Source organism: Synchiropus splendidus, chromosome 7 (assembly GCF_027744825.2).
Source record: "Synchiropus splendidus isolate RoL2022-P1 chromosome 7, RoL_Sspl_1.0, whole genome shotgun sequence".
NCBI classification, from domain to species: domain Eukaryota; kingdom Metazoa; phylum Chordata; class Actinopteri; order Syngnathiformes; family Callionymidae; genus Synchiropus; species Synchiropus splendidus.
The window spans coordinates 11,532,495-11,550,692 of NC_071340.1; the positions used below are offsets into that span (position 1 = coordinate 11,532,495).

At 42.7% G+C, this 18,198-nt stretch overlaps 2 protein-coding genes across 3 annotated transcripts; one reads left to right on the plus strand and one right to left on the minus strand.

Annotated features, from left to right (window-relative positions):
* Positions 1 to 551: 551 nt before the first annotated feature.
* Positions 552 to 4,965, plus strand: LOC128762815 (macrophage-expressed gene 1 protein-like). The gene is made up of 2 exons (XM_053871337.1): positions 552 to 1,033; positions 2,980 to 4,965. Exons 1-2 carry the CDS (start codon positions 584 to 586, stop codon positions 4,624 to 4,626), a joined length of 2,097 nt encoding a protein of 698 aa, XP_053727312.1. The 5' UTR covers positions 552 to 583; the 3' UTR covers positions 4,627 to 4,965.
* A 374-nt stretch (positions 4,966 to 5,339) lies between these two features.
* Positions 5,340 to 16,750, minus strand: smarcad1a (SWI/SNF-related, matrix-associated actin-dependent regulator of chromatin, subfamily a, containing DEAD/H box 1 a). Of its 2 annotated transcripts, none has more exons than XM_053871335.1 (23): positions 16,153 to 16,750; positions 15,516 to 15,642; positions 15,334 to 15,436; positions 13,821 to 13,890; positions 13,165 to 13,253; positions 12,965 to 13,066; positions 11,867 to 11,945; positions 10,729 to 11,333; positions 10,411 to 10,607; positions 10,207 to 10,297; positions 9,925 to 10,024; positions 9,432 to 9,491; positions 9,165 to 9,240; positions 8,884 to 9,019; positions 8,676 to 8,807; positions 8,460 to 8,555; positions 8,230 to 8,347; positions 8,036 to 8,151; positions 7,664 to 7,852; positions 7,296 to 7,414; positions 7,042 to 7,224; positions 6,861 to 6,970; positions 5,340 to 5,886 (listed from the first exon to the last, which is right to left on the minus strand). In XM_053871335.1, the coding sequence occupies exons 1-23, from the start codon at positions 16,262 to 16,264 to the stop codon at positions 5,825 to 5,827; spliced, it is 3,072 nt and encodes a 1,023-aa protein (XP_053727310.1). In that variant the 5' UTR covers positions 16,265 to 16,750; the 3' UTR covers positions 5,340 to 5,824. The 2 variants fall into 2 exon arrangements, with proteins under 2 accessions (XP_053727310.1, XP_053727311.1); XM_053871336.1 differs by having other exon boundaries at positions 13,165 to 13,250; positions 16,153 to 16,745.
* Between the last annotated feature and the right edge of the window lie 1,448 nt (positions 16,751 to 18,198).

The following is an 18,198-nucleotide window of genomic DNA, read 5'->3' on the forward strand; positions in this document are numbered from 1 at the left end:
TGGCATTGTACTTGGATTTTTTTTTTTTTTTTCATGTCATTCGCTCCATTCTTCCCGCCCTTGTTTCATGTACTTGCTTGCTTGGCTGGTTTCACTGAGAGTGACTCACCAACCTGAAAGTCTTCAAGCGTCACATGTCACACAAGACTTACACCACTACCTCTTTTTAAACAAACATTTTGCCGTGAAGGCTTTTTTTTTTCATTAAAAAAATATCCCTGACGTTGTCAGAAGAGATAGCTTGTTTAAGCTTTGACCGATGACACCAGACAGGACGAATAGCAGCACGAAACATACATACCAAACAACATTTGAACCAAACACAATGCTCAGGGTCAAAACTTGACAATTCAGCCACAATTTTCACTTCCTTCGCAAAACAGCTCAACCAGACCCTCTTATCTCATAGATATAACCAAGGTCAAAGATATGGTACATTTAAACTCTAGAATATGAGGAAGTAGAGATGCAAATGAAAGTAAAACCATTGACACAAAAAAAAATTCCAAAAGGTCACGTGACTAAACCTTATAAGGGGAAGTTAGCAGCAGCTGTTCGTCTAGTCTCCTTTGTGAGAGTCAAGATGAAGGCAGCCGGAGCTCTTCTGTCTCTGGCCCTTGTCCACGCGTGTGTTTCTGTCCCCATCAGCAAATCCACCAACTGGCTGAGAGAATGCCGAGCCTCCAGCGACAGCTCCATCAATGCCCTGGAGGTGCTGCCTGGTGGTGGCTGGGACAACCTGCGGAACATGGACATGGGACGAGTCATGAACATCACTTACTTCCAGTGCCAAACCACCGAGGACGGACTCTACCTGATTCCAGATGAGGTGTTTGTCATTCCCGACAAGGAGACAGGAGTGGAGACCAGCTCGGAGATAGTGCAGACCTGGCAGGAGCAGAAGAGCGCGACGTCCTCCTCTATCAACGCCGACGTATCCTTCATGTCCCGGCTGAATGGCAAATTTTCAGTGGAGAACCAGAGGATGAAAATCCACCAGCACAAAGAGTCCTCAACCATGATGAGAGTGCAGGTGAGCTTCACTCAAACTTCACTTAGAAAAATTCACAACTTCTTTTTACTTTGTCTGTTCAGATTGAAAGTGAAATTTATTGTGTACAAAAGATCTGTCTTTTCATCTGGTTTCTGTCTGAAGTTGTGTCAACATGTGAGTAAAGACTGTGGACTGTGGATTCCACTTTGACCAGGCAACACCCAACGACACCAGCAAGTTGAGCGACTTATTGCCATGTTTACTCCATTTGAGTAGCGCTTCTTAGTGGAAAGCCACAATTTATTTTACCAAGGTTCAAGGGTGACAGGTACAACACTTTTCCCCCACACATGAAATCTGACCCACTTTAAAAACATGTTGCCTCACTGTATGTTCATATCAAACGCCACTTGAAGCTACACACTTGTTGCGCTACTCAGGTTTAGTAGTTTCAGGAGCGGCTTCCCGTTCCTCTCTTGTGGCGTTAAAAGGCAGGTCATGCTGCTTGGCGAGGGTCTAAAATGAGTGTAAAGTCACCTGGGTCCAGCAGACCCATCAAACCACTACCTGCTATGATGAGCTTCTCTTCAGTTTCATTGTATATATTGTTCTTCTTCTCGGCCCGTTTTTATCTTCTGCCGCAATTTTTGTCACGCTACTCCTCCCAGAGCTTTTGTCATAGAGACGCGGTTCAAAAGCCAAAACATGGGATCCGACCGGGAATCCCCTGTTATCTTTTCCCATTGAAAATGGATGGGTACCAGGACCGAAGGAAGCCAAAAAGAGCCGTTGAATTAGGGGCCACAGAGTCCGTGAAGAGCTCAGAACGCAGCCACACTCTTCCTCTATCGGCCGGATTCAGGCTGTCAGAGTCAAGTCGTATCGTTTGCCGAGAAACCGGGATCAAAGGAGGAGAGATTTGGCAAAAATCGAAAAGTTAGAATGAGCAATTAAGCTGGTTAGACAGGAGCAGGGGAGGGGAAAAAAGTTGGTTTTGTAAACTGCGATTGTGGCCAAAGTATGGGGCGCAGAAACATGAAAATCACCAGTTTTGTGGTTTTGTCCTATCGTGGCAAAGTTACTAATTTTCAACTCGCCATCCCAGCCAAACCATAGACCATAGACACATGAGAATTGTGTCAGACGAAAGCCTCACGATTGTCACGGTGTTCTCGGATTTCGCTATATTTTACGGTTTCCGAGATACGGACGTTAGTTCGGGGAGTATGAAACTGCAAAATATCCCAGACGTTGAAAACGGCAGTGGTGCACAGTGCATTCACAAGCTGTTTATTCATAAACAGCAGCGTCTAGTTTGTCTTGTCGATTCATTTTCCCCCATATATGCCGCTGTAAAATCTGGGCACCGATTGGTTAATGTGCCGCGATTTGACACCGGAATTCAGATTTTTCAACGTCATTGTTTGACACAAAAAATGTCATCTGAAACGTGAATTCCTAGGAAAGCTACCCCTATCCCCTTGTTGGGTGAGTGTCTGTCGCACGTCGTCGCAGCTTCACAAGTGCAGCGGTAACATGGGCCTCTATAATCTATATAAATGCAGGATATGGATGGAAATACTTAATGTAAACACGTCTTTCTCAGTGAAATGATAGTTCAGGTTGTTCAAAATGAAATTTCGTTCAGATCGAGAGGGGCAGTGTCCACCCCACATGACATAACCAGTAAATTCTCAGATCAGAATATACTCATTCAGATGTAAATCTGTTGCTTCAATGTTTGCTGTGAGCGTAGTTAGACTCTCTGTTGATGTGGCTAAATGACAATAAAAATATACTAAATAAAAATATCCAAAATCCCGAAACAAAGCATGAAATAAATACCAACAACCTCCCGGATTGGAAAAAAAAAAAAAAAAAAAAAGATAAAATTATTAATGTCCCCCATGAGTTCATTCATTTTGCAGAGCATATTGCAATAAACAGTCTGGCATCTACTGACTGAGCTTTTGTCTCCACCACAGGTTCGAAACCGGATCTACACAGTCAAGGCTTATCCTGACTTCAACCTGGATGCTCGCTTTGCTCAGCTGGCTAAAGAAATAGGTGACGCTATCGAGAACAAGCAGAGCAGTAACGCCAACTATCTCTCAGAGAAGATGGTGCTGGAGTACGGGACCCACGTCATCACCAGCTTGGATGCCGGGGCTTCGCTGGTCCAGGAGGACTACCTCACCTCTTCCTATTTAGCTGACAATGTTTCGCAACTTTCAACTATCCGAGCAAGCGCTGGCCTGAACTTCTTTGACAAACTGAAATTCGACATCGGCGGCCAATCCACGGAACAGAGTTCCTCCCTTCAGCTTTACCGGTCCAACATTGAGTATTCCCTCATTCAAAGTCACGGGGGTGACGCCTTCTATCCGGGCATCACTCTGCAGGGGTGGCAGCAGAGCACCAGGAACAACCTGGTCGCCATCGACCGCTCGGGATTCCCTCTCCAGTACTTCATAAACGTGAACACCCTGCCCGACCTGCCGCAGCCCACTGTCAGCAAAGTGGCTCGCTCAGTCAGCCATGCCATCGAGCGGTACTACAAGATCAACACCCGCCCTGGCTGCGTAGACCCCAACTCAAACAACTACAACTTCCAGGCCAACCTCGACGATGCCTCCTGCAGCGGTCCGGCCACCAACCTCAGTTTCGGCGGCATCTACCAAGCGTGTACCCCTCTCAGTGACGATGCCGCGCCCCTTTGTGATAGTTTGGCTGAAAAGAACCCAGACACCGGCGACTTCACCTGCCGCTCGCCGTACTCCTCTGTTTTCCTGAGGTCAGAGATCAGGCAGCAGGCCTACAGCCAGATAGAGTGCCACGAGGAAAGGTACCGCTGCCATTTAGTTTTTCACTGCACGCGGCAGGTGTGCCAAGACGTCTCCCACGTTCGTGTTGCCCGCATCGACACACACTGGTGCGTTGTTAATGGGGCCACTCCTGAACACTCGGGGTACCTCTTTGGCGGCTTCTACGGCCCGAATATGATAAATCCCATCACCAACACCAAAGGCTGCCCCTCTAACTACATTGCCCTCAAGTTCCTCTCAGATGGACAAACAATCTGTATTAGCAATGAATACGAAGGCGCTAGCAAAGACGCCGTACCATTCGGGGGACTCTTCAGCTGTGAATCGGCAAACCCCCTCGCGGCACAGAGGCAGCAGTGCCCCCCGCAGTTCAGCCAACACCTGGTGTCAGTGAGTGATGGCTGCGAGATCCTCTACTGTGTGCAGTCAGGACTCTTCACCGGGGGTCAACTTCTGCCAGTCCACCTCCCACCCTTCACCAGACCTCCACTGATCAGCATGCAAGCTACGAACACTGTCATGGTGATGACAGACGGGGACAAGAACTGGGTGAGGGTTGGGGGAACCAAAATGTGGAAGCTGGCCACACCAGAAGAGATCGCAGCCACTTTGAAAATCATGAACCCAGGTGAGATGTCTGCTGGAGAGAAGGCTGGCGTAGCATTGGGAGTGATCGCCTTGATGGCGCTGTTGGTGGTTGCTGCAGTTCTAGTGAGGAGGAAGAGGAGGGGTATGTCAGAGTACCGGCAGATAGAGGCGACAGAGCAAGATGAGGAGAGGACTCCGCTCATTGCGCAGTCCACTTAAGCAGGACTGGGTCACAGTCGATGCTGTGCTTTTTTTATTCGATAAAGCTGTACAAGGTGTGACCCACCTTTCTTTACTGCAGTCAAAAAGCTAAGCTCCGTTGTGAATCACTGTAATGTGTGGATGGTACGATTTGAGAAGGGGAGTCATCTCAGGGTTATCAATGCTGCCCTCTAGAGGTTGCTAAAAGAAGAGCTTTTTTTTTTTTCCTCAATGAGATTGTAATAGGTGATTCTACTCAGTGTCTTGCGAATGGATTTGTTCAGAACCATTAAAACTAGGAATCCATGTATTACACGCTTCCTTTCCTGACTTCAATAAACATTTATTACACCACAACACTTTGAATCCTTTGTTGCCATTATTGGCTGCTCATGAATGCCAACATGATGCACAAGGGCAGATGATCGGTAAAAATAGAACCGCCGCTTCCCATTTCTGGCGCCCGCAAGGTGATATGTAAAAACAATTCAGCACTTTACAGTAGCGTTGTGCATCCCATTGATTAGCTCATGAGCATATTTATGCTATCATGCACCACGATGCAAGCCAAGCTTCCTGTAGTCTTCATGCAGAAAACAGGTGAATAGGTAAACCGTAACAATACCAAAGGTGATGGCTATAAAAACCACTACTTGTCTGTCAGCATCATATTCTTTTGTGTTCACTAAAGCGAAGCCATTTAATACAGTTGCACCCCACTTTTCCTTGAGAATAAACCTTTATTTTAAACTGTTTACTAGAACATACAAAGGTGACTAAACACAAACACAAAAATACAAATAAAGGTCGTACAGTTCACAAACATAGCAGCTGCTTCCAAGAACCACCGTCATTTATTTCACTTCATGTTGGGATGCAGCGGAATAAATGGACATTTGGTTTCTTGTTACATACTTTCAGAAGTCAAAAGACGGAATGATGATAAATAACTCACTTTTGCCTTCGATTGGCTTTAACACTTTGCAGGTGAAGAAACTAGCTCAGGTGAAGAAGTAATATAGTCAGCTGTGCTGAAGACTAGTTTGGCCTGTTCTCTTTAACAAGGCACAGATACTGTTGGAATCTGAGAGCGCAACAACCTGCAAACGTAGAACTGTGCTGGATCAGTTGAACACTAACTGAGGCAGCTGAGAATTACAGTGGTTCTGTAGTCAGAATACTCAAGTTTTGCCAGAATGAGACCGTTGTGTGCTTGTCAGAGTCCAAGCGAGGCTTTCAGTAAGGACGCCATGTCTTCAGGTATGGTCCCCTCCTCACCTGGAACACAGACCTCAATTTAGATCTTGCACCTTTATGAACTGAAGCAGGTTCTATGGCTGCTGAGACAGACTCTTTGCACAGCACAGAACCATTGTGTCTGTGGCAGTTTCCCTAACTTAAGACCAGTTCAACATGCTATTAATATTAGGTCTGTCCTAATAGCAACTGAGGTGCCATCACTCTCCACACCAAGATCAGTTATAGTGACTTTCCATGACGCTCTGCAGCTCAGTCAGTCATTTTCGTTGATCACTGTGACACAATGTCTGCAGGTAAACAAGCTTAATGCTGCCAAGATTCAGTCACATCACGCCGATGACGTGAAATTACGGGATTTTCATTGACATTCAAGAGCTAACTGTGTGAAGTGCACTGCTTTCGTCCGTATGTATTCCACCTTTTCAACAGGACAGCAAAGCATCATGGGAACTGTTTAGGTTCAAGTCACCATAACTGAGTTTATTGTGGAGAGGACCATGTCACCCCTTCTAACACTGTTCACTTGATATTCAAGCTGGATTGTTGTCCAGTTGAGAACTGGATTTTTTATACTTCCAGTTCCTAGATGAATCTTAAGTAGGGAAAAGCAGCATAAATGTGTTCCTTGTAATTTATAAAGTTAAATGTAGCCATTAGATGGCACTCTTGAATGAACTCACGGCAAATGGGTTCCACTTAGGCGGAACAATGTTCTTCTAACTTTGTTATTAACTAATTAATTATATATATATAAAAAAAAAAAAATTAGAATCCTGTAACACTTTAAATTCGTTGGTCTTCCAGTATAAAAAATGTATATGGCTTGCACGGAATGACATTTTAAAATATGCATGATGTTTGGCCCTCTCACTCAAAAGGTTCCTGACCCCTGAACTAAACTGTCCACGTGGATCCAGTGCAGCTGAAGTTTTTTTTTTTTAATACAACTGTAACTTGGACAAAGTGATGACACAGAGATGTTTGTAGGTTACCCTGATCAGCAGAGGTCATGTCCTGCTCCAGTCGGAGTTTCCTCTGGCCGACCTGCAGCATGGCGTCCTCTATGGTGTCCTTACTGATCAGCTTGATGACTTGGACAGTCCTGACACAAACAAACAAACAGTCAAGAAAATGCTCCATGTAGAAGTCCGATTCACTGCTGATATGACCTACTTGGTTTGACCCACGCGGTGGCACCGGTCCTCTGCCTGCTTGTCGTTGTACGGGTTGCAGTCGATGTCGTGTAGGATCACAACGTTAGCCGAGGTCAGGTTGATGCCCAAACCGCCGGCCCTCGTCGACAACAGGAACACAAAAATGTCCTGGTCTGTGTTGAACTCATCGATCAACATGATCCTGGCAGATGAAGAAGCACAACCGTCAGGTCATGACTTCTGCTTCTTAGCCAACCGCTGTGCAAAGCTAACCTGTCAGCTATTGGCGTGGATCCATCCAATCTGATGTAACGGTGCTTGAGATGTTTCAGGAAAATCTCTACTATGTCCAGCATCATAGTGAACTGACTGAACAGAACCACTCGACTTCCCTGCAACACCAAACAACATTCATGAGAACAAAAGAAAGCTGCTTTGAAAGTTTTGACTGAACAGCAGAGGAATATAATAATAATATTAATTAATATAATATAATAATAATAATAAAATTAATAATAATATTTCCAAGGCACTTTCCTAGTCAGTGGGCTCCCCACTGACCATGGCAATAAATTTGATTCTGATTCTGATTCTGATTCTGAATAAAAGCAAGAATGGCTGAGAAAGGAATGGGAACCTGCCTCTTCTTTGATCGAAGCCAGCAGCCCAGTGAGGTGATTGAACTTTCCTGAGTCCAGCAGCAGCTTGGTATCCAGCTGGAAGGAGCTGATGGAACTGTACTGCTGACACAGACGATGCAGCTCAAAGTCAGACATCACCTCCATGTCCTCCTGAATCAACGATGCTTCGGCGTCGAAGTGAGTCGGCTCCTTTACAAGAAAAGACATGCTGACTCATGACAGACATTTATCAGGCATCAACAGAAGGAAATGTTAGCAGATGCCAAGCATGAAACATTATACAATTTGGTTGGTTACAATGTAGTATGAACAAAAATGTTATCATGAAAAAGGAATCCAAAATATAGGGGTTTTGAAACAAGCAGGACGAACCTTCAGCATGAGTTTGCTCATCGCCCGGAGCTTTTCGGTGGTGTAATACTGCCGATGCAGCAGCGGGTGGTTGGCCATCTTCCTTAGCTGCATCATCACATTACACAACTCACGCTCTGTGAGGAGGATTAACCCAATGAAATAACCCAGCATAAAGAAACAGCAGCACATGCAGTGGAGGAAATGAGACTCACTCTCGCCTGTGCTCGAGGCTTTCATTTTCTTAAACAGGTTTTCATAGAGAACCTGTTGGTCCTTGCTCATGGAGCAAAAATCAACCCTCTCCTCCTTGGCTGGAAGCTGCTTCAGCACCTGGAAGTAATGAAAGGCGCGATGGTCACAGACGAAACCAGAGTAACAGTCTGACCTTCTGCAAATTGATGGTCCAGACTTTGGTTTGACTGACATCTCCAGATCACCTTACCTCACTCTTCACTCTTCTGAGGATGAATGGCTTCATGATGAGTTTGGCCTGAGAAATACGATCCCTCTCAAAGGGACTCTGGTCGGTCTGTGCTTTCTGCTCAAAAACAGCAAATGTTGTAAATAGCAACACACAAATGAAGACAATATTGGCTGTTTTGGACACAATTGTAACTCAATGATATTAAATGGTTTAGACAGAAGCACAGATATTTACCGTGGAAAACATCTTGGAGAGCTGTGTGGTGGAACTAGAGAACATAGAGGGCATGATGAAGTTCAGAAGAGACATCAGTTCCAAAAGGTTGTTCTGTAGTGGAGTACCAGTGAGCAGCAGGCGGTACTTTGCCTAAATGAAGAAACACAATATCACTGTGACACAAAACCAGCAGATAAAGGAATTTGATGGTCGTTATTGTACATACATTTATGGCCATGAGGTGGCGATATCGCAGCGAGTTCATATTTTTCAACATGTGACCTTCATCGAACACTGCATAGGTCAAACGCAGCTTACGGAAAAGTCCTCGGTCGCTGTCATTTCCAATGGCCAAGTTGTATCTTCAAACACAAACAAAAAAAATAAAATTCTTGCAAAACATAACAACGGAAAACTTTGACAGTATCAGCAGAACACGTGATTGTTCTATGTAATTGAATTATAAAATAAAACAAAAAGACGAAAAGACAACATGAATCTACTTACGTCGTCACGATGACATTGAACTCTATATCATTATTTAAGATGTCGTGTTTGAGGTAGCGTCGTTCTTCCATTGTCCCTGTGAAGGAATGACACCAGAGTTGTAGTTCCACAAATATACTGTGACTTCAAAACTCTTTCCAGGGCAAGCATATTACAAAACACCTAAGAAGAGACTCTCTATGTTGAAAATAACTCAGAAGTCAATTGTTTCTACAGTATATCAGGGCAAAAAGAACATAAGTGGTGGAAACAGAAAACACAACTTACCATAATAAATAATAACTTTAATGCTCGGGCACCACATTTTCAGCTCTCTGACCCAGTTATCTACGTTGTAAAACAAAGCTGCAATTAGCAAAGTTACACTTCACAATTCTTCTGTTAAAAGAAAAAAAAAGAGAAAGAGGATATTGTGTACTAGAACAACATCATGGGACAATTTCATGTGGGTTTGTATGGAAAAAGGTTCAAAGGGTTCCACATGTACCTAAAAAAAACATTGTGCTTCAAATGCTGTGGAGTAGAGAGCTTTGTTTTCTCTCCTTCTGGGGAGGTATTTTATCATCATTAATGTTCTAGGGTGCAAACTGCGCAAAATAGATATCTCCAATTTGTCACAGCAACTTCCTGTAGAGGATTTATTTACACATTGGACTACAGGGTAAACCTAAAATAATCTCTATGAATCACACATGATGTGCAAATGCGACATCAATATGTGACTGACACAACTGAGAGAGAAAGGAAGAGGCAAAGTTACCCAGCGTGGAGGCTGGTACAATGATGAGGTGAGGACCCTCAGATCCACTCTGATACAACCGGGCCAGAAACGCGATCGCCTGGATGGTTTTTCCCAAACCCTAAATGAGAGGAAAAAAGCCATCTGAAACCCTTTTACTCAAAATGTGCGCTAGACATTTTATTGCTTTATGTTGTTATGCTTAATGTTGAACAGGCATCTTCACTTAATTCAGCCTGTATAAAACAACTTAGGAGCAGAGATTTTTTTTAAAAAGATTCCATTAAACGTTGTAAATGTTACCATTTCATCTGCGAGAATTCCACTCAGCTGGTGCTCATGCAGAAGCATCAGCCACTTCAGGCCAATCAGCTGATAAGGTTTCAGCTGGAATCTGGAAGTAGAAGAGATGACATCGATGATACTTTCCAGTGACTGAAATCATACATAAAAATCTACGGACCTCGGAGAAGCACAATGTCTGCTCATGGCCTGCAAATTACTCACTGGCTGTTGAGAACTTCAGGCTGCTTCATGGCCCCCGTGCCTTTCTCGACCACTGCAGTGACCTGCTGCACCATCAGCGAAGAAATCTTCTCACACTTGGACATCAGTCCCAGCACAACGTTTCGCTCCTTCAGGAAGACTTTGCACTCGTACAACAGGTCCTCTGAGAGTCCGTTCTGTTTGTTGAAAAGTTCAACCTAGAATGAAGGAGCAGTTGGCTTGCGAACAGGCTATGACTCGACAACAAAACAAGCATTACCATCACAGCTAACAGTCTTAATATATCTGCAGAGTTAATAACAACATGCACTCTCTCACCAGGCTGTCAAAGTCATCGAAGGGCCTCAGCTCCACAATCTTTTGGGCTTTTTTAACAGAGCATCCAGCGATCAGACACAACTCATCAAGAGTTGCATTTTGGAAGAAGGTGAACACCTCCTTCTTCTTTTCACTCATGCCAGCCACCGCGTCCAGCTCATCATCCGAGTCTTCAAACTCACTGCTGACTGCATCCTCCTCATCGTCCTCTCCCTCAGAGCTAATATGCTCATCTGTGGCACGAGCTTTCTGCTTCCTTTCCACCGCCTGCTGTTTGGCTGCCCTGGTGCCACTGACCAACTGTGCTGTCGCTGAAGACTTGGCTGGTTTTTGGGAAGATGACGTTTTGCCTTTCTGTGTGGGAATCGTGATCAGCGCAGGGGTGGGACTTTTGCTGATCCATTCGGACAAAGTTGAACAGTCTCGGTAGAAAACCGGCTTGTCGTCGCCGCCTGCCTCCGAGCCATTATCGTCCTCGGAATCTCCCGTGACGCACTCGTCAGAGTCACTGATGACGACCGACTCTCCTGAGTTCTCATTGGTCTTCTTTCTACCACCTGCCGACTTCTTGCCGTCCGTCTCAGACGCGCTCATAATGGACTCATCTGCAATGAAAGAATATATTTAGAGTCATGGGGAGTGAGAGTGACTTTTTCAAAACATTCTCAGCGCTAACAGAAATATATCTTCCTTATCGACATTTACAGTGCTTCAATGGTTTTGCATGGGGAAGAAATAACGGTACAGACTTTCTTCCTTTTAAGGGCCACTAGCTTCACTCTAGTACCTTCCCTTGAATCACATGAGAATACCATCTTCCCATTCCCATGTGACTCGTGTGTGATGAAGTGATGGTAAAATAGCTTTTAGGTTTTTCCTACATTCTTGGGATGTCAAGCCACAAATGATACATCTTATGATATCCGCATCGGTACTGGCTCGGGGTCATGTGACACACGTGGTTCACACAATCTGACAAAATGAATTGCTGACGTGAAAAAATTATCTCTTCCATCACAGGAAAAGAGCACAATCGTAAGGATATTACTTTTTCATACCATACAGTGTTAAAAAAATAATTCAAAATAATTAAGCATTACAAATCAATAAGTACATATTACATGGTTGAAAATAACACCTGGATCGGAGAACATTCGTAGAACCTGGAGAGCGTCGTCAACGTTCCAGTCGTGCTCTTTCAGCACCTGCCTCAGCTCCTGCACAAACACATTAGCAAGAATTTCAATTAACTTCTCACACACCACATCACGCTGGTGTCAGCCCTGTTATTCTTTAAGACAAGTCTTCGAATACGTGTTCGTGATCCTGTGAAACCCCAATTTCAAAGAATGATCAAATGACTCATTTTAAACAAAGGATACAATGATTCGTTTTTCGGAAACAAATCCTTTCTCGCAATGTCATCTACCACAGTCCAACAAACCAAACAGTAGTGACGCAGGAACCAGTTTAAGCTGAAAAAAGCCCTTTAGAGCAGACAGGTGTGCTGAGAAACGAAAACGCAGGCGCAACACAACCAGACTTCTTAGCCGGCTAAGCACAATAGGGACCTCAATATAAAAGTCATGCAAAGCAAAAATAAGTTGTGGAGAGACCACAGTTAAAAAAAAATAAAACATGCCTCAGGCTTTCAGCTAGGATTTTGAAATAGGGCGCCCCCTACCGTCATACCATGTCAACGACTGACAACTAAGAAATTGCCTTTACTATTTGTACCAAAATAACTTGATTTACAACAAATAAACAAGCATCCAAGTCAAATAACAAACGTTAACAGACATGAACTCAGTAACTGTTGCCACAGTAACTGTTTAAGATGCAGGGGTTCCCTGGGCAATTGTTTTACTTAGCTGATCCTGATTAGTTAATAAATGAAATAATAATAATAAAAACATTTTCATAACGATTATTTCCCTTACTACAAGCCATTGTGTGTACAGCCTTGTGTCTACATATTTTTCCATATATTCATGCAAGATAAGCCTGCAGTTGTATAATCTGTGATGGTTTTCTAAACTTTCACAACCACAACATTCATTCATTCAAACAATACATATATAAAGGTCATTTGATTAAATAAATAGAATTATTCAAATTTTGATCCTTGTTAAGCTATTTTGCTGTCATTCTGAAAGGGCTGTGTGTTCGTCCGCTCGCCGCTGGGATGCAACAACCCAGCTAAAAGCCTGACATGCATCCACCACAAAACACTCACCTCCTTGTCTTGATCCGGAAACTTCTTTTGGAGCCTTCGGACCATTGACTCCTGCTTCTCCCAGTTTGGCTCATCCCCATCACTCCCTTCGTCCTCAGAGATCTTTCACGGTAAAGCACAAGCATGTAGTCACATTTAGATGAGGACATGCTAATAAAACTCATCTGGAGTCAACAGAGAAATTCATTTCTGTTTCTCACCTCTGACGGTTTCTTCCTTTTGGACGGCTGTTCGGAACTTTCCTTAGACCCGCTGGATTCATCCTGTTTCCTTTTCCTCCCTCCATCTGCTGATGCGAGGCAAATAATGTTGAAACATCTTAAGGAGAAGCTGGATGAAGCTGACATGGTTTGCGTTGGCGAGTTCACGGAAGTTTTGCTTACCAAGACTTCCCCTCCTCAGCTATAGCTCCATCATCAGCATTCTTTTTCGAATATTTTTATTTGGACTTTAACAAGTTATTACGCTTAATTAATTACAACATTATTACGATGATTAATTACAACAAAAAATGTTATTTAATTTAATGTAACAGTTTGCTCTCCAGACAACATGGAACCTTTGTAAGTGCAGGAGTTCCTGGTCCACTGATCACAAGACACGTGGCAGCTAGGATGATAACAACAACAAATATGGCAAATATTCTTATACCATTAAACTGCGATTAATTAATCACAAATTACTAGATTAATTTTTTTAATCAAATCCCACCCCTAACTTTTATTTAATATTTTATTCAGGGATTGATAATAGCAGGGCAGATCATACTTTTAACAGGTCTCCTATATGAATATATCATGGGTTTATTTCAAGGTGAGCAAATATGTTGCATGTTGAATGTGAAATAAAAACATACCCTCTTTAGAGGAAAACTGCGTCATGCAGACAGCAACAGCTCCCTCAAAAGTACTTGTACTCTGAATGACCTGGTGAGAGAGAATGAATGTCAACAAAGAAAAGCATGACTGAACCAATGGACTGCAATAAGGGAAAGCCAGCCTGAGACCAGACTTGGAAGCGGAAAAGAATAGCAAGTTTAGTCGGCGCATGCGGAGCACCACCACGGCTTAAAATGAGAGCCACCATGGCTTTTGGCCTTTTAAAGACGAAATGTCACGTGACCCAAAGTATTAAAACATCCAAAACACAAGGCGTCTTTTTGACATATTTTGATTATGGTTTTTGTCCAGAAAGAAACATCATAATTAAAATAAATTACTTTTTTGTTTTCTTTTTTATTGTTATGGGGTGTGACTTGAATTAGGGCAGTTTAACACAACGCTAGGGCTGAACGATTTTGGAAAATAATCTAATTGCCATTTTTTTCTCTCAATATTGCGATTGCGATTAAATGTGCAATTATTTTTCAAGGTCCTCTTCTCATGCATTTTACAGCAAACACAACTAATAAATCAATCTGTATTATAATAAACCATAAGTGATTCAGGATATATAATTGTTCTTCCTTATATGCTATTCTTATGTTAAGATAAAGGAAAATGAAGCATGAATTAAAAAATTTGTCTACTTCAGTTGCAACTGTAGACTTACTAAACTGATAAATCACACAAACTAAAGTGCATATTACAACAATAATGCAAACCAATATGTGGCTTTACCACTCTAACACATCCAACTCTTCATGTAAAGGTAGATTGCACTTTTTAAGCACTGTCTGAACACAAACAGCCCATAATTAGTAATAAAAAAAAAGCCGATTGGACAATAGACGTCACGTGACTACCGGGAACGCACGTGGAGTAACAGGCACGTATTGCCGCCACTTCTTTTTTATTTACAGGTGCGAGAAGAGGTGCAAAAGGGTGCACGTGCATACGGATCATGTTCTACGTGTATGTGGAACCTATGCACCCGTTTTGCCGGTGGTTGAAAACTTAGCAATGTGTCACAATTGCAGCTTCAAGAGCTCGTGTTTAGCCACTTGTATCTGCGCACTTAGAAAATGAAGGCGAAATTACTTTTCGTGTTTGTATGAATGTAAATCTTCTTTTTACACGAGCGTGCCACGGGGTTTACGGATGCAAATGTGCAGTTACGTGTATGTGCCTCTGACGCATGGATACGAGTCTTGTGTTACGGGTATGTGCCACTTTTGCACCCATTTAACTTCATAGGCTAAAGCCGTCATTTACAGCTTAATGGCCAAAGCTCACCGTTGCGCTGCGCCACCAATGTGAAAGTCACGTGACCAGTCAAATCGCAGCCTTACGGTTAGAAAATCACGTTTTATCATAGTGCGATATAATCACAAATGCAATTAATCGTTCAGCCCTACACAACGCCATGGGGAGGTACAGCTAAATGACAAAAAGACAAACCCTCAAGTCCATCAATGTTTTGTCACTCACTTCCAAGAGTTGGGACCTCGTGAGCTGCGGGAAAATCTCTTGTAGACGGCCCAGTTTCTCATTTATTTCACTGTCTTCGTTCCCTGCTTTTTTGGTCTTTGTGCTTTTAACAGAAACAGACAGCCCAGTTAAAAACAAAATACCCATCTACATACAATCTGTTGCACTGGAAAGACACTTACATGGACTTCAATGACGACGCTACCTTCGGCTTTGGCTCTTCCTCATCCGATGATCCAATTACAAAGTCATCAAAAACGACTCCTCGTCCCAGGGATTTTGAGGAACTTTTAGTAGTTTTCATGTGAGCTGGAAGGTGAAGACAAAGGCAATTATACAGCATCAGTCTGTGAAAAATGTGTTTCACAAGCCCAGGATAAAAAAATAGAGTCCTAGTGAAACAGTAAAACAGTAGAGGCGAAAGCAAGGATGGTCAGTTGGTTCAAGTGGAAGCCACTGTGTCTTATTCAAAACACTGACACAAACACAAAGAATAATCATGAAAAATAGGCTGCAGTCGTGACGGACAACATCGGCGGATCGGCATCCTGACCAGCGCCTGACCCTGCTTTTGCTCTCTTTGACGCGCAGACCATGTCACAGTGGGAGCAAGGGACAAGCACACAATGCAGATGTTCACATTCAAGAGAGCATGGGGCTGCACTGCAACATCAGCTCACGATGTCAAACAAAAGACGCATGCTTCTTCTTCAATTGGGATTTTCTAGCGCCATGCAGACGCTAAATGCCAGAATAACCGACTGTTAAGCTCAAATGAAATGCAGACAACACAAAGCAGAGTACGCTGGCAGTAGTCACCTGGCTTGTTCTCCTTTTCTGATTCCGGACTTTTGGAACCACTGTCTTCTTTTTTGCTTGACGCCCCAGGCTTCTTATCGAAACGAAAGCGGTCGAGATTAAAGAGACTCATGTTATGCAGCTTCTTCTTTCCTGTCAGCAGAAGGAGCCACTCTTTGTCTTGTCTGGGCTTGTCACCGCGTCCGCTCACATGCAGCAGTCGGCGTTAGCTTTCTGCGTTAGCTTAGCGTAAACACGAGTAAAAGAACGTTTCCAAGCCTTGTCATCGCTTGGTATAGGATTTTGGAGCCTAGTCGTTGGTGGGGACAACAAAAAATAGTACGGGTGTTTTGGTATCCTCTGGAATCCTGAGCGTTGAAAAGGCTGACGGGCAGAAGACAGGAGGTTTCCCGCGAACCGAGTGGTCGCTGAGCGGAAGCTGTTCATTGGGGAGAGGAAACGGCAGGCTGGAAAGGAGAATATCAAGATGATTCAAACCCATTCACTTCCGCTGCTGTTTTGGGATTGACGCGTCTGTTTCGGCGTTCGATGAAGAGAAGAGGGGATTTATCTTGACAGTAATATATCGCTTATAAAACATGTCGTGACCCGCAGTAGATAATATAGTTTAGTAGCGACGACGCTCTTCTTATCGTTGACGTTTAACTTCAAAATAAATGTGAAAATAGATAGTTTTTAAAGTTGTTTAATTGGAAGCAAACGCAAAAAGAAAAGTACTGAGTGTTTCAAACTACTTTTTTTCATTATGATATAGATTTTTTTTAATTGTCTGCGTAATAAAGTGTTTTTTTAAGGAAGGAAGTTATCTTTCATCTTTAACGACGTACATGACGTGGACACGTCTCCCAGCCATTACGGCCTGTCTCTCTGACTTAATAAATAATAATAATAAAATACATAAAGAGAGCAATTTATTTTTTCATGAGGACTTGTTTTAAATTGTGGGCTTTTTAAAATGCTAATAGGAACCACTAGATGTCACATGGGACCTGACTGTCAACACAAACGAAGAAATCAGACGCATACAGTAATACAATAAATGAACAGAGGAGGGCGCCATGTCAGCATGTTGATAATGGGATCGGGGCTCGACATACAACACACACGTTGAGGCCTCGATTGAGAAATGAAGTCTAAGAAGAAACCAGAACTGTAATAATATAAAACGACGCATCTAATAATCTCATTTAGTAATTATAAGTAAACATTACCAATTCATATTAAATAACGACCACATCATTAAACGATTTACTGTATAAAGGTGCATCAATAATTCAAGATTTTTTGTCCTGAAATGATGTAAATAAAACCTTTATTGTAGTTTATGCAAACAGTTATTACCACAAGTAGACATATCGCAGTAAATTGCATCAAAGTCGTAATTTCATACCACGTTATCTTGATAATGATTATGCAATGTATTGTGTATTGCCGTTGCATGCATGTTTATTTCTCTTGTGAGCGTCTACACTGATATTTCCTCGTGAAGGAAAGAGAAAGGATGTTATTTCTCCACTTTTAATGGCCAAACAATAATCCAACGTATAAAACACACTGAAAATAAAATAAAAATACAAATTAAGATATATCTAGAAATATTAAATCAGTAAATCTAAACACTTTAGATTGTGGAACACACTTTTGTTAAGCTAAGCACATGCTTTTTTTATGGATAATAATCAATAATTACAGTTAAATTTACCCTCAAAAATATGTTGTCTGGCTTAAAAAGATGCTAGTCAGTACTTTATTATGATTAGTTAGCAGCTAAACGTGTTACTAATATTTGATTGAACAAGTATTTTATTTTATTCTTTATTTTGTTCTTTTTTTTCATTAGCACTTTTATGCATCTGATTTGCGGCGTATACTTTTGAGAGTTTGTTAAAAAACTTTAGCCCTCATTGACCTCAAAGTAATATACAGTGAACTTGGTGTGGCGATGGGTTTGGGCCCTCAGTGCAGCGCCATCCTGTCGCCTTACTGTCGCCCCAGCTATTGTCATGGAGACCATGTAAGATATAGTGATGCGTGTGTGTGTGTGCT